We start from the raw sequence: 22896 nt of genomic DNA on the forward strand, positions 1-22896 counted from the left end.
TAACTAGTCTCAGCTGCATCTGCAGATCTTATTGCTCAGAATCACCTCTAGGAGCTGGGAAATACTCTAGAAATTCCATCTTACAATACTCATAGAGACACTGCACTTGAACAGTGTTCCAACTATGTGAGTAGAAATAGTGTGAGATGGCTTCTTTCATCATCTTAACATGAGCAATAAAGCAAGAACACTATATATTAGTCCATTCCTAGGAGCATAAGAAGTTATAAAGTCTCTTATTAGAGGTAGTCAGGCTTAACAGGTCAACTGCATGAGGCTTATCTAGAATTAATATTATGTTGAGAGCAACGGAGGGAGTTTGGCTTGGGTTTAGGAGACTAGTACTAGGCCCAGGAGTCTCCTCATCTGCGTTAACTAACATATTTTAGCCTCTTTGTAACTTGTAGAGACTGGACTGAACTGGGCTCAGAGTTGGATAGGCAGGCAAAATAATAAGTGATAATCAAGTGCCACACAAGGACCGATGTAGTATGAGAACGGAGTTGGTGGCATTGGTGACTACAGGTGACACCACCTTTTGCAAGAGCTCAGGTGAATGTGGCTGAGGTGAAATTAGACTGGTTAAACCCAACCCAGGAACCCTAACCCAACCCAGCCCGAACCTGCCATGGGCCAGGTTTGGGTTCAGGTTCTAGGGCCTGTGGGTTAGTTGGGTTCTAATTCTTAGAACCCACTAAGGGTTAGCTATCAGGAATGCAACGCAGCCTTGGCATCCAGTAGTTCAGAAAGCTCCAAAACCCATTCGTGCGTCTAGATCAGAAGTTAATGACTGGATGCCTGACTGGGAGGGCTTGCTGGCTTACCAGAGGAGGAATCATTATAGAGAAATGATTACTGTTAGCCTGAATAACCTTCACTTTTGGCAATACTTCGTCCCATCCTAAAGCATTGTCGTCCTGTTTATTATTAAGAAGCTAGTCCACTATCCCCTGGTCTTCAGGAATAACCTCTAGCCTAGGAACCTTATCCTGCTTATCCACTCCTTCTCTTGCTAAGACCACAATCCCTAGTGGAATTTTCCTGCTAGGTAACTTACTTATTTTATATCTCAACAGTTGCTGCATTAACAGTAAGAAGTGTTTATTCATGCCAAGTTAGCCTCTGCTGATCTCTCCTATTCTCTCCCAGTTCATTATACCAACCTGGTCTATAGAGTCCAAAAAGCAGATCAAAGTATTTAGCAGATATTTCATGCGACCAGGACAGGGTGTGTTAATTAGTATAAGCTTTTCAACTTCATCCCTGTATTTAAGGAACTGTCGTACCACTTTAAACACTAATAAGCCACCAACTGAGTACCCACCAACCAGGTATAGACCTTTAGGCTGTTGGTGCTTAATCTCAGCCGCATATGCTCCATCCAGGCCTTTGATGGTGGGCTCATGATTAGAACTCAGTCTGTTATGTATAAAAGGGCTGTTTAGCGTGTACACAGACACATTTTGGACATTCGCCAGTGATGGCTTAAGGGCGCGAAAAATAGAACCAGAACCAAACCCATCAGGGCAAAGGAAGAGGGTGCAACCTGCTAAGGCTGAAATCCCCTAGTGCAAAAGCACTAAGGTCGCCTTCACAGAATATAGCCTCTCCAGCTCAGCTAGGGCACTATAAATAACCCTAATATCCCCAGACTCATGGCTCATGCCCCCTAACCAGTCAACATAGGCAAATCTAGCATCCTATAGCGCCCTTTCCCATGCCCACAGGCTCTGTAGTGCATAGAAATAGTTATTATTAAATAACCACCAGCCATCCAGAAAACCATAGACCAGGTCATACCATGGCTGCTTTTACATCCCTTCAACCAGCATGACACGGCCGTCATCAGAACATACTAGTTTGCGAATGTTTCCCAGGGTATGCTGGAGGTCATGTATTGCATATATGCAATTAGTTAACAGCGCAACATAATATTTACTAAGCAGCTCCTCAGGAGGGTCCTTCTCAATATCTAATTTCTAAAAATCCATTCCTAGGACTCCCTTAAACATTGTGCACTTAGCGCGTGCGACTAAGGATGCTAATATATCAGTAAAAGTATACATGAAAGGGCGCCTAGTGGCCTGGAGAAGAGGCATAAGATACTTAGTCATGCCACCTATGCCAGCACCAATCTCAATAACACAGAAGGGCTCGCTATCACAAACTTAGGAGTGAATAGTGACTAAGAAGAATTCACACAATAATTTCATGGCAGCTAGAAGACTGGGCGCACTAGCATAGCATTCTTTACGGAGATTGCAGCCCCTATCATTATCAAAAAGAAGAGAAACAGGGTCTATCTTACCAGTTAAACTCTTAGCTAGATAAGGTCCTAGCAGATGGAATAGGCCGTGCAACAATGCATACTAAGGGAATGCTGAGATAAGCTTAGTGCTTAGTTTCTTAGCAGGTTAACTAAACACCACACTGTCCAGAGGGGTTAGGCCACATAGAAAGCTGTCTCTTATTATATCAACAACACCAGCCTCTTCTAGGATTTCCCAGAGTCATTAAACTTCTCTTTGCCATCAGGCCTGCGTCCCTCATAGGCCAGGAAGCTTTTCCCCTTAGACCAATTTTCATATAGGGCATCCAAGTTTTTCAAAAGCTTTAATTATAAAGGCTATCATAGCTCTCAGTTGCTAGGGATAAACCTGTTCCCAGAACCCTGTCAAATTAGTGCTCTTAGCATGAACATCAAAGGTATGGCAGATCTCCTGGAAAGACATGTGCAATAATTCTGCGTTGTATATTTTCTGCATTATATTATCATTTTTTGCCAGGTCTTTAGGGGCAGACATGGCTGGGACAGCAAGTCCATGGGTTGTATGAGTGGAGCTCTTACTAGCTTATTCCACTATGCCTATGCCTGAAGCATCTGTGATAAGATTGCAGAGCAATACAACATCAATCACAGATATGAACTTAGTAGGCGAAGTGTCAAGACTAAATATGTTATTCAACTTGCTAATAATCTCCACTGCAATAAGAGAGTCAGCGCCTAGGTCTTCTAATTATAAATCCATCCAAATTTCCACAACATCCACATTGAGAGATTAACTGAGAATATTAAAAATCATCTGCTGTAACTTCAAAGTGGTGCCCTAGGGCATGTCAATCATTAAACTAAGCTCTTAGCCTTCCTAAGCGCTGTAATGCTCTGTATGACATGCATTATCATCAAGTTAGGAGGAGACTATATAGCATAATGTCACAACATCTACAGCAGTAGCAAAATCTTAGGTTGAAATATTAATATTAAACATGTCATTTATACCAGCCAGAATCTCTGAAGTTATAAACAGGTCTGCACCAAGGTCCTATAGCAATGCATGCTATATGACTTCACCCCTTGGAAGGTCAAGCATCTTACTAAGTATATTTTAGATGCCATATAGCACATCCATTATTCCTTGGTCATGACAGCAACATTCTGGATTTAGACCACCAGGGCTAGGAACATGGTTGTCATCCCCAGTACCCAGAACTTAAGTAGCAACCCCCAGCCTGCCAGCTAGCTCCCTCTTACAGTCCATATTCATGTTGCTTTTAGCTATCATCCTGGCCAACAGGTTGCGTAGAACTTTCACAAACTTAACACCTTAAGCAGACCATATAATTTCCTCACCTTTATGCTCAAAGGCAGACACATCAAGCACCACTTCTTTATTACTCTCCCACACAATCTTTGCATGCACCCTGTATTTACTAGAGCTGCGGAGTCTATTAAGTAGTCCTATAGATCCAATACTGGTACAGATACACAAATCAGTAATCTCCTCTCCATCCTTATCACTGCCATGCAGTAAGTGCATGAATATCCCTGCTACTTATAAAAAGTTGTCAATAACCAGCAGGTCTATAATCATATCATTAGGTAATCAAGCTGCATCATCCAGAGCATCTAAAGCCATCACAATTAAACCAGCTCCTTCAGAGCCTCTCCCAACCAACTGTTAAATACCCTAATAGGCCCGTGAGTATTTAGCAACCTTTCTGAAAACCTTATATACCATGTTGCCATATATCAACTCTGCATCATTATCTCCAAGTAATTCAGAGATTTGAGTCCATTTCTCTCTCATTCCACGTGTGTTAAGATGTTTAAGGTATCTCTCATGTAAGGAGATAATTCCCACTCCATGCAAGATTAACCTACCTATACCCCTAGTAGATGACAACTCAAATCTCCAGGAGCCCTCCAAACTTTTTGCCAAGGCTAGTTAGATAGATAGTTCTTAGCCCAAGCCAAGAGGCATTTTCACCTCTAAAGTATCCACTACAATATCCACACTATTAATTATCAGCTGTGTATCAGGTAGCAAGGCGATAGCATGTAAAGCAAGTTCTAGATACATCAAAGCCAAATAAATAGGAAACCCCACCATGCTATGGCCCTTTATAAGGTCCTAATAACACTTACTGCGTGTGTTGACTTAGAAGACAATACAGGGTCCCCCTGTATTCAGGGTTTTATGGTATGCAATGTAAGGAAAATCACTTAGCTGCCTTAGACAGTAAGGACATCGTCCAAGATGCACTAGCAAGAGTACATCTAAGCTTTCCTTTCCATCATTAACTAGACCCCTGTATCCCACCCAGTGATTAGTCTCTTCAAACTAATACAGTAGTAGAGATATGGATATGTAACTCTTCCGCTAGCTATAGTGGAATGGCTAAAACTACATATTTAGCTGTCCTTATTTCCAGAGTGTGACTGTAATATCTATAAGTGACTATATTAGCTCTTTTCCATTCATAGCCGCGAAAGTGTGTTGCCTAGCAACTCCTAATAGAGCTTTCTACGCCATAGCAATAATGGGACTGCCTATACCAGCTTTAAGGAATATACATAGTCTGAGAGAATCCACTATGTGCAAAATAGCCTGCCCAAAGTACACTAGTCCACGGGTGTTGCAGGCAATTAAATTACAGTCACAACTCATCCAAGAGCCTTCATGGCAAGACTTAAATAGGAAGGTTGCATCCTAATAAATAGTAAATGGCTGGTGCTACTAGAGGGTATGATTCTCCCTAGCCTGCAAGATCCTGAAAGATCCCAGAAGCTTTTTATAACACTAACCTAGAGGGTAATAGAGGCTGCCAGCTCAGCATAATAGTAGATAATTAAGTCAGCTAGAGTGGAGTAGTATGCATGCATGCCCTTTAGAACCTTAAATCACACATTCTCACCAATGGACTTCCTTTCTTTCAGGTATAATTATAGCTCATCCACTGCAGCCATACTGCCTGCAACAATGTAGTTATTTAGCCCATTATAATATATGATATTAATATTAATCTCTGGGTTCCTGTCATAGAATAGCTATAAATAATCCATGATGATTATACCTATCTCTAGGAAGCTTGCCTCTATGGCTAGCATTACACCCCTGTCATTACCCTAGTGCTTTTGGATAAGGAGTGCGCGTCCTGCTCTACTATTATTTAGATAATATATATTAATAATACCGCATCATTAGATCCATAAACTATTAGCCTGTGAGCAAACACACTAAGGCAAATTTTGTGGAGAAGGCCATATACCCTGTGATGAGCCTCATACTATCCATTAATATTATGATGCTAGCAACAGTCATTACTACCCACTCCCCCAATGAGTGGCCATAGATTGCCTGAGGTTTTAAACCTAAGTTAATCCACAACATGGCGCATGAGTATTAAATAGTAAATATAGAGGCATGGCAGGTAATGAGATTATCCTCACTCTTAATCCCCTGGAGGACAGGCTGTAGCATACTAGGGAGACTAAGTAAGCACACCACCTCCTCACATTAATGCAAGTGCTTGCAGAACAGTAGTAAACTGTTATAGAGGGGCTTTGCTAGTAAGATAGTATTACCACTCTGGCTGCTAAAGAGCAGCATAACAGGCTTAGGTTTTGAAAATATTATGAAATACCTCTCATGGTCAGTGAGCTGGGCATGTAAATTATGCACTAAATTATTAAAGTAATTTAGCAGGTTTCCTTTCTTAGGGTAGATTTAAGCCCTGGCAGGGTTATTGAACTACTAACCAGAAGTAGCTGTAGTGCAGAATATGTGCTTGAGGTAATGATTCTACCTTATCACCAGAGTGTAAGCCAAGTGGCGAATCAGCTCAAATAAGAAGGCTACTACCCTAATCTAGCTTTTTAATTTCTTGCAGTAGGCCGCAAGGCTAACTTTAGAAGCAGCAGAAACAAAAACTAGCTATATAGAGATGTTAAGGGTCTCAGGGATTAGCTCTACTGAAAATAATAGTGGTGGAGGAGGCATAATAACTATAAAAGCATTATTTCCAGAAGCACCAGTATTATTTATAAGTACCAAACACAAATCATCACTCCACTCCTTTAGGCTCGTCAAAATAGTTAGCTGATTGGGCTTGAGGGGAGGAATATTTAGATTCAATATTTAGTACTAAGCCTATGGGGGAATCTGGCTATATTTTACTATAAGAAGCACTTTAATTAGTAATATCACACCAGAGGCACCCTCAGCATGTCTAACATTAGGCTTCACAGCTCCTATGTGCAGTATTCTAGGCCTGCTCTTTCCGCCCAGAGCATGCCAGATTGCTGTAATCTCAACTAGATCACCAGCACATATGCCTGTGCCATGTGCCTTAACATAAGAGATATCATTTAGTATTACTTGTGCATGAGCCAAGACATCCTCATATAATGCCACTTAGCTTTCCAGAACCGTGTTTATAATAGAGGTGTAATTTAAATTCTGGTTATTAGCAGTAGCCAACAGGATACTATTAATGTGATCCTTATCATTCAAAGCCCTAGAAAGTGATTTTAGTACCATAAGACTAACAGCCTCACCACGACAGTAACCATCTGCATGTGCGTCAAACATCTTGCAGGCGCCAGTTAGGTTAATAAAGCCACCCGCGTGCAGGGCCTGAAATAAGGCTGTGTTTGTAATTAGGTTAATACCACCCACCACAGCCCGCGTGCACTCGCCTGCTTGGATAGCCCAACAAGCTTGGTGGATTACAACCATTGCTAATGAGCAGGCTGTATTAATAACATGTAAGGGGCCTGTCCAGCCAAAATAGTGGCTTAATCATCCTGATATGAATAAATAGAGCATTCCAAGTGCCATATAAGGCAAGGGTGGGTGGCAAGCCAGGTTTAATAGATAATTAGGCAAGTTCATCCTAATGAAGCAACCTGTTAGGTGCTTATTAGGGTCCTTGTCATAGCCTTCCAGCCCATTCTGTTAGTCAAATCCGAAAGACCCTGCTGAATCGAGGGTATGATATGCGGTTTGCAGTAGTAAGCACTAATGCGGATCTAGTAATGCTGCTTCACACTTTAACTTTTTAAAAAATTAATAATCAAATGCCTTGATATTAGACAAGAAATTTCCCCATAACTTGCCTTTGCTAGCTGCATTTAGAAACCTCTTAATATCTATCTCACGCTCCATGGTTTTACCACTCTAAATCATGTCCTATAGGTCTTCTAAAGTTTCCCTAGCTGCTATATAACATGCCATGCCAACCACTGCTACTACATAATCCAGGTAGTTAGGGTACGCTGCTGTTTGCATGCATGGTTCTTCCTTATATAGGGTTATATTTGTAAGCATGGGATGCTGAGGCTACTTATTAGCTTCTAGTTCTAGTATACACACCATAACTGCGTGGTTAGTTTGAAGGAAGGCAATTTAGTCCAAAGCATTCAAGGCCTCTTCCTTGCTAATAGCAGCAATGCCTGATGCTTCCATTTCTCTATTCAACATCCACATAACTAACATACTTGTCACCATCATTCCAACACCCCACCAGCTACCCTATTGGATTGATGTGCTATAGTCTCCTTAACATCTTCTATGTGCTGTAAGTCCATCAAGGAACGCATTTGCAGGGCCATAGGACAGCTATCCTAGAAATCCCATAAGCTATCTAACTAATGACATGAGGACAAAAAAATCAAGACTGCCTGGTGGGAATAGTTTGTCAAGATGCAGAGCACCCCTTACCTTAGGCGCCAATACATTTCCCATGTCAAGAAGAGTGTGTTTCTTGAGTGTATGATAGCCTGCAGTACCAGCACCGTGGAAAACACCTCTGACAGGTGGTATATTCAACTCATGGATGGCTTGGGCTAACACAAAGTACACATTGGGTCTGCTGAGGTCAATAGCTATCACATGGATGGTTAACCCTAGGCCCTCAAGCTCAGCAATGCGGGTGGTGAGATTTTGCATATACATATCCTAGGGCGTGCTCTCTTGATTCTGTTGTAGGCCGTGGCGTGATAGAAGGATGAGATTACAGGCACCTCACTCGCACATCCACTTAGCAACTTCAAGACCCATACCATGGGTCCCACCTGTTATTAGGTATGTACCCTCAGCACTAAATTATAGCCATCTCCTATCACTTGCCGCCTCTTGAAAAGGCATCAGTAAAGCCATCTGTGGTACACCTTCTAAGACTTTGACAACATCAAAGCCTTGAGCATGCTTAAAGGCATAGAGTGGGAAGCAGCCCTAGTCCTCCTTATATAGCCCACTGAATAAATCTGGTATCTCTCTTTTTAAGACGTGTGACAACCTATGCAGTGCATAGGCAGCTGTGTTGCCAATGCTGAAGTCTTTCCTGATAATGGAAAAGATCTTATTCAGCTTGGGCTTACTGGGCTGTTTCCGCCAGTGCTTGTGCAGGACCTTCGCGGCTTCAATCAAGCTATTGCATGATATAGTGATTAATCTATAAATAACATCCTAGTCTCTTGCCATGCATGGTAGGTGAACAATGATTGTACTAGGCATTAAGAATAGGACTATGTTAATAGCATTATTAATAACTTCTGTTGCATAGCCTTCCTCAGCTAATTGTTAGCAATATGATGAAAGAGTCTTGTTGTGCTCCTTGTCATCTGCCAGGAACATAACTCTTCCAAAGATAAGAGGGTCCTCACATACTGTTGCCGGCGTCCATCCAACATGGTACACAAGTCCACTACTACACATGGCTATACAGTAGGAATTTAGTTTTAGTAATGAATTTCAGTAATTAAATTTGAACGAAGTCTGAATGGTGCATTAGCCGTTTTCATAACTAGTATGCTTTAGTCGGGAAAATGGCTTTTTAACTTAACCTGGTTCTTCAGAAGCCCCCCATAACCTGATTATCCCGCTAGCGACACGTCATAGCCAGCCATGGCCTAGTAACTTTTCTATATATTCTCACTCTGCTGAAGCTGCCACATTAGTTTCATTCTGCCAGTAGGTTATAGCACAGACACCAAAACAGTGGTCGCCCCAACCATAGCATGACAGAATGTCCGAAGGGAACTTTGAGACACCGCGTTTTGCCCTCTAAGGTGGGAAGGCGTGATAGAATTAACGCTGCCAGGCTGAAGGCCTGGAGGTTATATCCTGGCAGTTGGGGGAGGCACAGGGACTGGACATGAGTGGGGTGATTTGTCAGTCCGTCCTCTTTATTTACCCTGTTTGATCTAGAGTCTCTTTTGTTATCGCACTGGGAGTACTGGTTCCTCTGGCGGTACCAGGGGTAAGTTAATCAGGTAATTTATCTATCTATGGGCAGTTCGGACCGGCATATCACAACAATTTAACAGATCCTGCCAGACTAGATGACCGTGCCCTTGACCTGTTTCCTATCAACATTGTAGTTCTTCCACATAGCAATAGCCGGGAACGCAAGAATCACAATCGCCGTAGCCGTGATACACTCGTACTTCTGGCTCTCCGTCCACGCCCGATTGATCGCATTCCTGGCCGCACTGCCAGGCGGGTACATCACCTGCGCCGTCGAGCCCCCAAGATAAATAGTAGCATAGTCAGCTTTCATATCATCCGGAAGCCCACGGAGCAGAGCCTGCGGAAAGGTGTTGGAGTAGATGGCCACGGCAACAGCGTAGCCGATCGCACCCCCGAAACTCCCAGCCAGGCTGATCATGGCGATCATCATGGGGATGCCGTCGCGGTCCGCGGCCGCCATGACGGCCATCTCGTCGCCGATAACAAGCGTGCCCCCGCCGACGGCGATGAAGATCTGGCACATCACGAGATACCCGATCTTGCTCTCGGTGCCGCGGAAGTGGATCATGAGGCCGGCGCCGAGGAGCATCAGCGGGGCGCCGAAATACAGGCAGGTGTTCTTGAAGTGTTTGGTCTGGCGGATCCAGATGCCGAAGAGGACTGCCCAGATGGTGGAGCCGACGCTGTATATCTGTGCCATGTAGCCTGTGTTGGCCGTATCCAGGTTGTAGACGACCTGGAGGTAGTAGTAGTAATACTGATCCCAGGTGTAGTAGTTGAGGAAAATGACAGCAGACAAAATGCCGGCCCCGAGAACGGTCCGGTTCTTGAAGAGCTCCCACTTGATGAAAGCGGTCGTGGCGAAGAATCTCTCCCAGATAGCGAAGACGGGGAAGAGCAGCACGCCGATGATAACCATGCTGATAAAGGTTGCCGAGGAATACCCGCTGAAGCCGTAGGTCTCAAGGCTAAAGGGCAAGAGGAACAGGACAAAGGCGGCCATCAGGAGAAAGGCGCCGATGATGTCGAACTCGTGAAAGTAATGCAGGAACGACTGGAGCGGCGTCCGGCCGCTGGGGTTCCGGACGAACACGCCCATCTGCTCGGCCTTGCGCTGGTAGAACTTGAAGACCAGCGCCAGAGGCACAAAGGTAAAGAAGATAATGGTGGCGAAGCAGCCGTAGGCCCACCGCCACGTGGAATGGGTATAGAACGCCTGAGCAGCGAGCGGGCCGACAAAGGCTGTACAGATGGTCGGGGTGCCAATGAATGCGTAGGCAAATGCTCGATTTCGCAGTCCAGATGCGTCGGCGACAAAGACAACCAGGACGAAGTTGACGGCAGCGTAACCAATCCAATACAGCGTGTATCCGGCTGCAAAGCCATTGGGGCCATTGCAAGAGGCGATCACGATAATCCCGAGGATAAGGACCCCAACGAAAACGAGAAAGCCCTCGGCCCGGCCCCAGAGATTGAGAATCTTTGCGATAGGCAGCTGTAGCACTCCCCCGATGATAGTTGAGAGAATATAAGCCTGGGAGATCTGGGGAGCCGATGAGAAGCCTGCATAGGCGTAATAGATCATATTGTTGCTAATGGAAAATTGCAGGTTTAGAATAAAAAAGCACACCCAGATCCTATATCACGGTATCCATTAGCAATCGCTGTCTGTCCTGGTACAAAGTCGATAGCTAGCTCTTTACTCACCAGGCATATGTGGCATACAAGGCCGTCTTGGACCATACCAAGGCCGTGGCTTCGGCTTTTTGCACTCCAATCTGGGCATCTTGCGTGATCTCATTGGGATGCTCGATGAGTTCTCGCTCGTTCTTTTCCTCCAGACTCACCGTGTCGGAGGCAGCCTCGCTGTTATCTGCCGTTCGGGTACTGACGACCTTTTCAGTGGTTGCCGCCATTGTACAGCAGTGCGGTCGCGATCGAGGTCAAGGGACGAACTTCTCCAAGGATGTCACATTATAAAGGGGGTTTGACTAAATAAATCATTTTCCTCAGCGACGAAGCGAGATGTAGGATGGCCAAAAAGCAACAGTGTCCTTAATCACATCTATCCTGTCTATAATAGCCGTCGAGTAGCCAAGCGCTCGATTGGTAGTAGACAAGTGCAGCCTGCGCCTATTTGGGTCTAGTAACATGCTCAAATCTGCGCATGTTTATGCAGTCGGAACTGAAGCTGAGGCAGTGACTTGTGGCGCCATCATAGTGAGGTCCATGTGGAAGCAATACTACGCAAACTTGTCAGACCACTGTGCTGGTGGTGCAGGTATGATTCGCAGGTGTCTGTCTTTCTCTGAATCAAGAGACTTGGATCGATAATTTATCGGCCCGGACGTCCAATGGTCCTTAAATCATACATAATACTGCCCTATATTAAGGTCGGGTGCAAGGATATGCGCGCATGTCTTTCAAGTGGGTCTAGGTCAAAGTTGGCGAGTCAGAAAGCCACTCGACTAAGAGCTGTCTAGACGGCTATTTCTAGCGTAGTAGAGATAGTAGTGCAGTGCATATTGAAGTGTCTCACCAAGCGGACGAAGCCGCTGTATATGTAAGTTCAAGTTAGGGGTAGGTTCAGAGATAAGCTTATATATGTTCTCGCGACTGAGCACGGAGAGAGAATCTGTTCGAAAGTAGCGTTGCAATCGGGCTCGCAGAGTGATGCTGCCGGGTTTGGTTCTCTATTTGGTTCAGAATCTGCTCAAACTCCCGCGCCTACGTCTCCTAGCCAAGTGTTCACGGTGACCTTGTGATGGATCATCATAGGGCTCGGGTGACTTGGCAGGCGATCTAGCAACCGCTGAATGGGATATCTAGGACCCGTCACCGGCCCTGTATATTCATTGGGACTGCAATATCAACAGGATGGACCACAGCGACCACAGCAAGGGGATGGCCATGTCAATGGTCTTCGACACCAGCACCGAAATTACACTCTTCTTCCACGGTTGGACGACTACCACCGCAGCCTCCTACAGTCTTACGTTAATCTTCCTCTTCGCCCTGGCAGTGTTCAATCGCTTCCTGGGCGTGCTAAAGTTTCAGCTCGACGTGAAGCACACTCGGCCGGCTGAGAGGGGAGTCCCGAAGCTACAGCTGCCCAGCACGCGACGCCGACATGCCATTCCCAAGGACCGCATGAGTCCCCTGCCTCAATACATGAAGGTCGCCGAAACCGACCCTGACCACGAGGCGTCTTTCCCGTCGGCTCCGTTCCTGGAGTGGGATCCTGAACACACACGCGATGAATTCCCCTCCAGCTTAAATCAGGAGTCGCAAGGCCCCCTCTTCAAGCGTCGTTGGTGGAGCGCGTACAGACGCTGGAGTTGGCGATGGGATGGAACGAGCTCACTACTCGAGGGACTCCGGGCGCTGGTGGGCTACGCATTGTAAGTTTCACAGGCCATAGCATCCTGCCCGACTGTCATGGCTAATCGCTGAACTGTTTAGAATGCTAGCAGTGATGACATTCAATGTGGGGGTATTCTGCGCGGTGGTTGGAGGCATTGTAGTCGGCGAACTGTTGTTGGGGCGCTATGCACAGCCCTCATCAGGATGGCAGGATGGCGCATGTCATGATTAGGCAGTGGACAGCTTGAGTCGAGGACTGCATATCGTTGGAGAAAGGCTGGCACAGCAATATGATACAATTCATGGTGCTTCACAGTTGGTCTGGTCCCCGCACCAAGACTTAAGACGCAGATTAAATGCGCAAATCCGCTCAAATCCTCGCAGTGGAGCAATTGGGCTGAAAGTAATGTCTACGCTTGCACCGGCTTAAGCCCAATACCCTCAAATCCCATGTCTAGTATGAACTTGTACAAATAAGTATATGGCTGGCCACATATGTAGAATTGCAGACCCACAATGATCTGAATTTCTGGGCGAAATTCATAAGATACGATATAGGAGCGATCTATACCCCTGGCCAGCTTCACCGGCAGATACCATAGAACGCATATACATAAGCAGATATGGCAAATCACATTGACAGACCTAAGCTCGCGACTGACGCTTCCTGTACGAGAGGAAGCTAACCATCAAGACATAGCCAACCCAGACGAGCCCAGCAACCACGCCATAAGCAATGACCGCCCCAGTAGGAGCCAGAGAAGTCCCAATGCCCGTGAGACGAAATCCAAGCCCCGCGTTGATAATCCCCAGAGTGATAGCCGTACGACCAAGCCACCGATGTACATAGGCGGCGATACTCTTCTTCCCCGCTCGGCGGAAATACCAATGCTGGACGAGGCCCATCGCTGGCTGGAACAGGATTAGTGATGCAACAACTACAATGCCAATAATGGGATGGTAGGAGCCGGTGAGATCCAGGCTTTTGGCCATTGAGATGCCGAGGCCGAATCCCGCGATTACCAGCGCGAGGGTGCAGAGCTGCAGCGAGGCGTGGATAGTCACTGTCCTGGGGGATGGGAAAAGAGGGACTCCAAGGGCGATTAGCGGGAAGAGGAGAGCAAAAGCGACTATCATGAGGACGGCGTGTGCGATTCTTTTCTTCCTGACTGATTCCGAGTTGACCGTCTGGACGGCCTGCGCGGAGCTGGAATTCGACGACATCGATCCACCGAGAAATGGATTCTCGGAGCTGCCACCGGTTGCCTGCTTCATGTTGACGGTTGCAACACCTGAGAGGTCATGGAGAGTGATAGTCGCAGAGACGCCGTCTGAACCTAGCGTGGGACCGTGCTTCACGGCCCATATCCACGGGCTTGATGTGCTTGTGACATCCTCATGGCCCCCTGGCCAGGTGATACAGCTATCGCACCGTATGTTCGCCGTGAAGGTTCCATTGCTAATTCCACTACCATTGAGGATCGAGAATCGAGCTTGCGGGTTGTACAGAGGCTCAACGTGCTCGACTCCCAACCGCGGCGAGACGGTGATATCGTTCTCATTCGCATAGACGACGAATATATTGGCCCCTTGCATCACGGCCCCTGACCCCATGCGAACCACTGCACCTCTTTGGTGGATCGCATCTGAATGAAAATGGGCCCGGAGCCGGATCTGGCAGTTGATTCAGGGACATTTACGCTGTATGCTATTGCCTTTTCCCCTGCAGGAGTAAAGGTTTGGACTTGGCCGAGTGCGTGGTTGAACATGGCGAGGCACCAACAGAGACAGTATACAATAATCATTGTATCCGAATACTGGAGTAGACCGGTGGACGCAACCTGACTATCCACGACGAACAACGTATAATGAAATGAGGCTGGCGAAATACAACTCCAGTTGGAAGTTGCATGCTTATTTTCAGTAAGCAAAGCAGTGTGAACGTGTAACCTTCTACAGCCTCCAAGTGTGGTTAGCTTGTGGCTTTGCGTTCATATCCCAGAGAAAACTTCCATTTCTGAAGGGCTCCAAGCAAAGCAATCGTCGGCTCAGTCCCCATCAGAATGGCGCAGAAGCAGGGCAGTGCCAAACCTTCTGTATGTTGCTTTATAGATGGTCGAAGCTGGATGAGCACAGCACAGCCATATGAGGAATAATCATATTGCAACGCGTAAGACAACACAGAGTACCTCCATCTTGATATTGCTGGTGGGCTGATATAGATCCCGGCGAGAACACACTGTTCCATGGTACAAAGAAGGGAACCACAAATGCAACATGCTGTCAAAGTATATATCCCATCACAACAACTACAATTGAGTTTGGGATGGTCAGATCATGGGGTTGAGCGCCACGGTGGCGACAAGCACATTGACTAGGTTCTAGCATCGCCGCAATGACCCTACTTACATAGGAAGCTTAATGTACCTTTGTCCTAGCGCTCTTTACTCCAACCTATTAAGACTGAAGGTGTCGCTGGTCCACCAAGTTGTCGGTACTGTACAGCCCTAAAAATAGCTCGACACTCCCACCAATTTACTGCTTCCACGGGTTTAGTCTGTACCTCGTGTCCTGTGATCCGAGTTTTGCGTCTATGTACAGTGGCGCAGTGTCCGGTATACTGTCATTGGGGTAACTCTTATTTTGGCTTTCACTCCAGTGATCATGCAACCGCATGTATTCTGGTCTTCCTGGATGATGACGAGAGGACTTATTCTCTTATGAGACAGCTAGTACGAGTTCCTGCAAGATTATAAATCGGCATTGGGACCATACGGGTAGAATTGAACAACCTCATTTACCACATAGGACAAGTTCAATTAGTGCATAGGAACAATGGCCGGAGCGCTGAATCTCATCCTTGCCATGTCGTGGCTGTCCCTCATCTATGCCCAGTCCGGTGGCCAAGCAACAACTACATCATCCTCGGCTGCGAGTGCTGTCCACACTGTTGATGTAGGGGAGCATGGTCTCACATTCGATCCAGACACTCTTTCAGTCTCCCCCGGAAGCAAAGTCGAGTTCCACTTCTACCCGGGCAACCATGCAGTGGCTCAGGGTGCCTTTTCAAAACCGTGCCACCCGTTTAACCAGTCGAGTTTCTTCAGCGGGTTTATTCCAGCCACAGACGGAGAATCTGTGAGTCCTTCAGTGAAGTCTTTAGGAAAAGCAGCATACTGATACCTTTACTTCCAAAGCCTGAGGTCTTTACATTGACTGTTAACGATACCAACCCTATCTGGTACTACTGTCCCCAAGTCGGACATTGCCAGGCTGGTATGGTCGGGGTCATCAATCCTCCGTGAGTATGACAACGCCCGGAGAACAAGCATGTGTCTGACTGTGTATTCCTACCCCGCAGACGCAATGGCCCAGATACTCTTGATGCATTCAAGTCAGCAGCAAAGGATGCAGGAGATACTACGGTACCTGCTGCGGTTGGTGGTGGCACATTAGGAAAACCGAGCACTGCGTCCACGACGAGCAGCGGTACCTCTCAAACTATGACGTCCACTGGCTCCTCTACTAGTAGCAGTGCTACAACAAGCTCGAGTTCGAATTCCGGTTCCAGTTCGACTTCGACGGCTACTTCTACTTCGAGTTCAAGCCCCTCCCCGACAAGTGAGGGGTCAAGATTTTGCTCTTGGTCGTCTCTGAGTATCGTCATGCTCCTGTCTGTTTTTGCAGCTATGCTTATATCCTAACCTGTGAGTCCTGGGTATGCCTTTACTTGCTTCTTACTGCAGGTGTGGCGGCGCCAAAAGCGGACATATCTGCGGTATTTCTATTTTGGTATCGTCGATATTGATTTAACAGCCTATAAGCCACGCAGGGGCATCCTTTTCACAGCTGTTGGGAGATGGAGGAGTGGAATTATCTAATTAGCATTCCTCACATGCTGTACGTAATAGGTAGTTTTATGGAGACACGTTAGCAAGTGTATATTAGTAAACTGAGATCCATTTTGCCGTTCCCCATATTCTTTTGAAGATAGGCTTGAGAATAACACATTTACCATGCAAATCCCAGTACTTCAGCATACCCAAGAAGAGTGTCACAGTAACTGTCCGCCTCCCAGAATGTGATGTTGTTTTCCCCAGAACTATTGCCACTGCCAATATCAGCCAGTTCAAGACCTCCATTCGTACCCATCTGGGGCCATCCGGGCCCACCGTCTGGGTTCTTCGCAAAGCTGGCCCATGCCTGCTGCATATACTTGCTGAGGGCAACTTCCTGGTCCGTTGCATTCTCAGTTGCATAGGTCCCGAATACTATCGGTACCTCAGATGCATGAACCGCGCCTTCGCCAGGAAATGTTCCTGTATCATTCAAAGAAGCTGAGTAACGGTATCGCCAGACCTTGCGACCATGTCCACTTGTGTAGTTGGCGATTGCCCCTGCAGGGCAGGTGAAGACTGTATCTGTAACAATGCTATTCGCTGGTATTAGCCTTCGTCCTTTCCATTTCTTCAGAGCGAAATGAGAGAATGATATCATACCGGCTAATGTCTGGCCAAGTCAAGTTACCCCCACCAAATTCTGAAGCTGCCCGATAAAAAAGTTACAGGTAGGCATCTGTAGGTGGAGTGCGGCGCATATGTTGTCCAAGGTTTGGTTCACATTGAAAGTGCCATCGCCTGAGATTAGGTACACTAATTTGCTTAATTCATTCTTGTTGGTCCCAATGATCATTGATACGTTAGCAAATGTGCCATTGTTGATGCTGCTTCTTATATCTGAGACAGAAGTCACATTGTCGGCAACGGGTTTGAAAAACAGATTATTCTTCGAGACATAGTCTTGAATGCTGTTCATCGAAACGTTACGAAGGCAATCGATATCAGTGCAATTGAAATATTGCGAAACATTCTGGTAGTTTCCAGTTCCATTTCCAGGCAATTCAAGTGCCTCGGATTCGATAATTGCTGCTTGAAATGGGAGCGGCGAAGGTGGTATAGCAAGAAGCTGCTTGGCTGACCAGCCGCCAGCGGACTCGCTAAATATTGTGACCTTGCTTGGATCACCACCAAACCGTTGGATATTCTTTTGAGTCCAATTGAGAGCAAGCCGTTGGTCGAGAAACCCAGAGTTTTGCTGCCCCGAAGGAATCTCCGGGGAGTTTGAGAAGCCAAACACTGTAGGCCTGAGTCAGTCCTTCAATGCTATAAAGGGAGACTCTGGGTATGCAACATACTGCTTAAACGGTAATTGGGAATAACAAGGACGACGTTCTCAGTAATTGGTAGTGGCGAGTCAGTATACAAAGTCTGAGACGCAGAGCCGCTAATCAGGTCTCCCTTAAGAATAGGTCAGACTACGGCGAAAAAAACTGCAATCACTGGTGCAGACGACTTACCCCATGAATCCAGAACATGACTTCTGTTAGGCTTGATGAAGACACATTTTGTGGCGCATATACATTTAAATACAAACAGTCCTCGCTCTGTTGAATATCTCCAGCTGATGTAAGTGCCAGTTGCCTTTCCAAGCTCAGGCTGTCGACTGAATCATTTACTATTTTTAGCAGACCGTATTATTTCCTCTATGATTTAAGGGAAAGCTAACCTGTAATATTTTGTTGAGGACATGATGGTGCCAGGCGCTGTGCCTGTAACGGAGTTGACCATGGCTCCGGCTCTTCGGGAGGGGAGAATCTCTGTGGTGGGGATTTTGCAAATGGAATACCCAAGAAAGCATTTACTACTGCAGTAGCGCTTGGCTGATTAACTGGCGTAACTGTAGTTCCTATCACAATGCCTGATGAGATGGTCACAGTTGGGTTTGCTGCGACTATGGTTGCTGTGATTAGGAAAGCTACCGAGGATAAAAGACTAAAAGCCATGGCCTTTGTGGTTGAATTTTGTTTACGGTGCCTAGGGATAGTGTGCATATAGTAGAAGTAGAAGATAGAGCCATCTGTGTTGAGCAAGGAAAATACAACCTTGAGTAAGAGCTGGGCTTACCCGGCTTCTATAGGTAGATGAACAATGATGGAAGGCTTGCGACATTGTGATATTACTTCATTGTTTGCAATTGATAGATGAAAACGGAGATCTAAGCCTGTTTCATGGTAAACTGCAATAAGGCGGCTGGTAGGATCCTTATGTTGGCCACACCAATCTCGGCTTCACCTGTACCAAGGGAACCTTATTTTGCACTGTGAGCAGCAATAAGCAACATTACGCCCCGGCAGAACAATGGTTCGTTCTTGGAATCTGAGCTTAGTGTTCACTTTATTTTCCTACCAATACAAGCCTTGGCCGCGTTCAGAAGGTAGAACTGCAGGATGAATGACCAAGGGGAGGGCTTCCAGAGCGCAGCTTGTTCGCGTTTGGTCCAGTACGTAATGGACTTGAGAATACGATCAGAAAGACAAACGATCACATTATAAGATAGGCGTGAGTTTACGAAGACCATGGTCTCGGTGCATATAGCTTTGCAGTGTGTCCATTTGCGAATAGGGGTTTCGGATTGATTAAATCAGCACAAGTGCCCTTGGTCGCTGTGCTTCCTGTGAGTGGTCTCTAGAGACCCATATTATGACGATTTCGATACCAATAATGAGGGCAAAAGTCAGAATTAGAACATGATCTTCTCCAGAGTGTTGAGGCGCATAAACATCAATATTTGTGGGTGGGGAAATAGTAAAACAGACATTTCCCGCTAGTTCAAGACATAAATTGGTAGGATAACCTGGTAGTAGGTCTCACAAATCTCAGCAGAAATCTGTTTTCTTCTTTTTTGGCGTGTGTCACCATTCTCATCTCTGTCATGCGGGTTGACAAATCCTAGGACACATCTTAGGATAACAGTGGACCTCGCTGACAGACCTAGCCAGGCCAACCAATGAGTTGCCTAACCACAGCAAAAGCCTACAAGCTCAAATCAATCATGCTCTCGAATAATAAGATTTGAATCCAGATAATTCCCAAATAGTGCTTCGAGCCATTCCATATCCCCAGCCACGCACTCACCAGTATCAGCCCGCGCTCCTGTGGACACTTGATATGTAGCCATCGACGACCTGTCAAGAAGGATTTCCCCTGTCCTGGCGGTATCATTATCGCTTGACTGGGTTAAGTTCGCCGAAGCCCTAAATTGAGCAGTAATTTCGCAGGGCGAGGCTGGCTGAGAGCTCTCTTTGAAGTCGAAATCAGTTACCACCAGGTTGCCTAACCCAGTAGATTCTGTGTACGGCGGCGGCGCGTTGGAGATGGTGGGGCAGTTGGGGTCCATATCTTTGTTCCTGCCAGGCCCTTGAGTTGGGACAAATTGCTGGTCCGAGAGATGTCGCAGGTTCTGATCGGAATCTTCACCGTAGAGCCTGTGCAACGGGGTTCCAGGCCTTTCTATGGATTGGGGTTTCTTCTGGGGAGCATGTGGATCACGGCAGGAGAAGGATTTGGGACAGTCTAGTACCTGCAATGCCATCTGGCTCAGTCGAAGCACGCTCCGTATCAGCTTCCCGGAAACCCATGTCTTGCGGCAGTAGGACTTTAGTATCTGAGCTGCCTGAAGAGTGGTAGGACCGTAAGAAACCTTGAAGGTTGGCTCCTTGATTATGAGACCAAGCGAGACGATTGTGGCGCTTAGCAGGTAGTGAAAGAACGGAAAGGCGTAAGTTGCTTTCTCCTCAAGTAGATAACCACATTCTTCAATGATTCTGATCGCAATCTGCATACAGGTCACGTCATTTTTTTCGGCGTCGAGTCCGGACGCTCGGAGGGAGGCTCTCCCTTGTAACATGGGCTTACGTATCAGAAGGTGGAGTGATAACCATCGCTAGGACGCGGTCAGTAGGGGAGCCGTGTTCAAAATAGAGAAGGACGTACCATCCGCATGAGTACTTGCTGCTTGACCAGCCACCATGGCGATGAGCTAAATTGTGTCCTCCACTGCCCACTACCATTATATGCGAATTCCGATCGAATGTCTTTCTGGGCCAAGAAAAGTATATATTCGAGGGGTTCGTAAAGAGGCCGACTAGGTGCAGAATTCATTTCAGGGTCACTGTAAATGGCCTCCCAGACCTTTCCTAGAACCCTCGAATAAGTGACCATCGCCTGTAGGTAAGGGATCGGGGTGATATTGTTCAGTGCCTTTTCTGGTTGCGGAGCTACATGTTGCCTGATGGCTAGGTCTTCTCTGTGATGAAGCAGCCACGAGTTGTCGAGGTCTTGAGGCAAAGGTGTATCAACGTTGAGGTCTTGGATCAAGAACGGACGGCTGGTGTCAATTGCCAAGCGCCGATCCAGTATAAAAAGGCTCCACCATAGTCGCCGGCACATCTCTGCCTCAAACACTGACAAGGTGTTATTAACAACCTTCGCTCTGTGCAGACCAATGTTATAAGCATGGGATATGGCAAGAGCCAAGAGCTTTTCTGCCTTGGCTGTTATGTCCAAGCGAAACAAATAGACAACCTAAGAGAGTCAGCAAAGCTCCATTTTTCAGTCAGAGGAGAGAGATAATACCGCCAATGCTAGAGCCTGCAGTACCAACAAATGATCAGAACACTCAGCAAAAATGCTAAGCACATCTCCAAAGAGGTCCATGGCAGCTGCATAGAGACTCCAACCAGCTGAGTGCCGATCTTCACTGTTGATTCGCAGAGACTCGGTACATCTCCCAATTGCCAGACACATCATGATTTGAGAGATGGATACTTGGTCATCCCGTTGATTCAGAACACTTGGATTTGTGGGTTCAGGTGAACAAGCATCCACAAAGCTCCTGTATCGGTCCCATAGTGTCGGCAAATGAAGGAATGGGTACATAATATGGACTTCGTTACAAAATACCGTCAGAAGGTTATCCCATTGTGGTCTGTTAGGCTCAATATCATGGTTACGCAAGAAGCTTCGAATGTCCTTGTTCACCCACAGATCATCTTTGTCCGGTGTGGGCGTCAAAGCAGGAGTAGACATCTGCGGTGGGGGCGGAGTGTTCATGATACTGAACTTGTCTCGCATTTTCTCCAGATTGCTTGTTACCTGATTGAGAGCGTATCCGATGGAAGTCTCGCCGGTGAAGGTCGGTAGCTGGATATGCCCCGGCTGTTGGCCCCTGGCGGTACTGATTGGGCCGGTTTCTGTACATCCAAGATTGTCAGACTCCGTAGCTACAGAGCTGGCTTCTGACTCGGTTGGTTCGCCTCCATCGCCGCTGGGAAGTATGGCGGAAAGAATGAGATTTACTTTTTTCTCGACCTGTTCTAGCCGGTTGTATACTTCTTTAATTGTGGACCTAGATGAATTCATTTGATATTCGGACGTGATTTTGGAGAGCAGGAGAAGTTAACGAACCCGTAATCCTGCTGATTCCAACTTTGTGCCAATATTGCTGGTTGCCTGCCACGGGTTTCCATCGTCTCATGCCCAGTCGTCCTCCGACGACGCAAGTCAACGGTTTGCCTACCACAGCCCCGTCCATACAGGCGACAAGGCTGACAGGGAAGGGTTCCGTCACACTACAACAGCACTTAGTAGTTACATACCGTGGTGCTGGGGCAGGGGCGTTTTACTTTGATTTTTCTCCGTTGGCACTGGTCACTGTCGGGATCAGTATCCACTGACTTATGAAAGAAAGTAACAGGAAGGAATTCACAGTACCATGCCATGGACACGTATTTTCCTCTTTTTCGCCGCTTTGGAGTCGGGTGATCCAAGTCGTTGCCATCGCTGTGCGAGTCTTCGTGCTGGGGATGCTGCCTATCGGCAGTCCCTTTGTCTTTCAGCCAAGATCCTGTCATTCCAGTCCCTGATGGTGCAGCTGGTTTGCTGGGCATCTTGCAGTGATGTAGTGATTTTGAGACTGTAATTTGCAATCACCAACTGGTGCAAAAGAATTTGGGATGGAACATCCGGAAATCCCCCATTGACTCCACTTGATCGGCATTTGGCTGCCGAGTTTGTGTTCGGACTCTTGCGTCCACGGAATTGTCGGAATTGTCGGAATTATGAATGGACATCTCCGTCTGACAATGTTTTTGATGTCTAAA

The 22896-nt window shown here is 46.6% G+C and overlaps 9 protein-coding genes across 9 annotated transcripts; 2 read left to right on the top strand and 7 right to left on the bottom strand.

The window, feature by feature from the left end:
• Window positions 1–6695: 6695 nt before the first annotated feature.
• Window positions 6696–7019, bottom strand: P174DRAFT_472774 (thiolase-like protein; the record flags this gene model as incomplete). Its single annotated transcript, XM_024830621.1, has 1 exon — window positions 6696–7019. The coding sequence occupies one exon, from the start codon at window positions 7017–7019 to the stop codon at window positions 6696–6698; it is 324 nt and encodes a 107-aa protein (XP_024677408.1).
• Window positions 7020–7688: 669 nt separating this feature from the next.
• On the bottom strand, window positions 7689–8237 carry P174DRAFT_435983 (uncharacterized protein; the record flags this gene model as incomplete). The annotated part of the gene is made up of 2 exons (XM_024825969.1): window positions 7689–7814; window positions 8004–8237. 2 exons carry the CDS (start codon window positions 8235–8237, stop codon window positions 7689–7691), a joined length of 360 nt encoding a protein of 119 aa, XP_024677409.1.
• Window positions 8238–9621: 1384 nt separating this feature from the next.
• crmC (siderochrome-iron transporter crmC) lies at window positions 9622–11449 on the bottom strand (the record flags this gene model as incomplete). The annotated part of the gene is made up of 2 exons (XM_024823815.1): window positions 9622–11170; window positions 11241–11449. 2 exons carry the CDS (start codon window positions 11447–11449, stop codon window positions 9622–9624), a joined length of 1758 nt encoding a protein of 585 aa, XP_024677410.1.
• A 961-nt stretch (window positions 11450–12410) lies between these two features.
• On the top strand, window positions 12411–13128 carry crmD (putative copper transporter crmD; the record flags this gene model as incomplete). The annotated part of the gene is made up of 2 exons (XM_024822936.1): window positions 12411–12934; window positions 12996–13128. 2 exons carry the CDS (start codon window positions 12411–12413, stop codon window positions 13126–13128), a joined length of 657 nt encoding a protein of 218 aa, XP_024677411.1.
• A 391-nt stretch (window positions 13129–13519) lies between these two features.
• On the bottom strand, window positions 13520–14690 carry P174DRAFT_67715 (cytochrome and DOMON domain-containing protein). The gene has a single exon (XM_024832423.1). It carries the CDS (start codon window positions 14508–14510, stop codon window positions 13542–13544), a length of 969 nt encoding a protein of 322 aa, XP_024677412.1. The 5' UTR covers window positions 14511–14690; the 3' UTR covers window positions 13520–13541.
• A 688-nt stretch (window positions 14691–15378) lies between these two features.
• Window positions 15379–16866, top strand: P174DRAFT_415098 (cupredoxin domain-containing protein). Its single transcript, XM_024824414.1, has 3 exons — window positions 15379–16034; window positions 16094–16197; window positions 16258–16866. The coding sequence occupies exons 1-3, from the start codon at window positions 15732–15734 to the stop codon at window positions 16598–16600; spliced, it is 750 nt and encodes a 249-aa protein (XP_024677413.1). The 5' UTR covers window positions 15379–15731; the 3' UTR covers window positions 16601–16866.
• A 41-nt stretch (window positions 16867–16907) lies between these two features.
• On the bottom strand, window positions 16908–18786 carry P174DRAFT_435988 (alpha/beta-hydrolase; the record flags this gene model as incomplete). Its single annotated transcript, XM_024825970.1, has 5 exons — window positions 16908–17293; window positions 17462–18031; window positions 18091–18193; window positions 18253–18410; window positions 18462–18786. 5 exons carry the CDS (start codon window positions 18784–18786, stop codon window positions 16908–16910), a joined length of 1542 nt encoding a protein of 513 aa, XP_024677414.1.
• Window positions 18787–19781: 995 nt separating this feature from the next.
• Window positions 19782–22156, bottom strand: P174DRAFT_464999 (fungal specific transcription factor domain-containing protein; the record flags this gene model as incomplete). Its single annotated transcript, XM_024830486.1, has 3 exons — window positions 19782–20678; window positions 20729–21319; window positions 21371–22156. 3 exons carry the CDS (start codon window positions 22154–22156, stop codon window positions 19782–19784), a joined length of 2274 nt encoding a protein of 757 aa, XP_024677415.1.
• Window positions 22157–22266: 110 nt separating this feature from the next.
• P174DRAFT_67730 (uncharacterized protein) lies at window positions 22267–22841 on the bottom strand. Its single transcript, XM_024832424.1, has one exon. It carries the CDS (start codon window positions 22681–22683, stop codon window positions 22378–22380), a length of 306 nt encoding a protein of 101 aa, XP_024677416.1. The 5' UTR covers window positions 22684–22841; the 3' UTR covers window positions 22267–22377.
• Between the last annotated feature and the right edge of the window lie 55 nt (window positions 22842–22896).

Source organism: Aspergillus novofumigatus (assembly GCF_002847465.1).
Source record: "Aspergillus novofumigatus IBT 16806 chromosome Unknown P174scaffold_12, whole genome shotgun sequence".
NCBI classification, from domain to species: Eukaryota; Fungi; Ascomycota; class Eurotiomycetes; order Eurotiales; family Aspergillaceae; genus Aspergillus; species Aspergillus novofumigatus.

Excerpts from the sequence above, each read along its gene's own strand:
- P174DRAFT_67715 (XM_024832423.1), bottom strand. The coding sequence starts at position 14,510 with ATGGGGTCAGGGGCCGTGATGCAAGGGGCCAATATATTCGTCGTCTAT.
- P174DRAFT_415098 (XM_024824414.1), top strand. The coding sequence starts at position 15,732 with ATGGCCGGAGCGCTGAATCTCATCCTTGCCATGTCGTGGCTGTCCCTC. Across the intron at positions 16,035-16,093 it reads CAGCCACAGACGGAGAATCT|CCTGAGGTCTTTACATTGAC; the intron begins GTGAGTCCTTCA and ends TTACTTCCAAAG. Across the intron at positions 16,198-16,257 it reads GTCGGGGTCATCAATCCTCC|ACGCAATGGCCCAGATACTC; the intron begins GTGAGTATGACA and ends CCTACCCCGCAG.
- P174DRAFT_67730 (XM_024832424.1), bottom strand. The coding sequence starts at position 22,683 with ATGCCCAGCAAACCAGCTGCACCATCAGGGACTGGAATGACAGGATCT.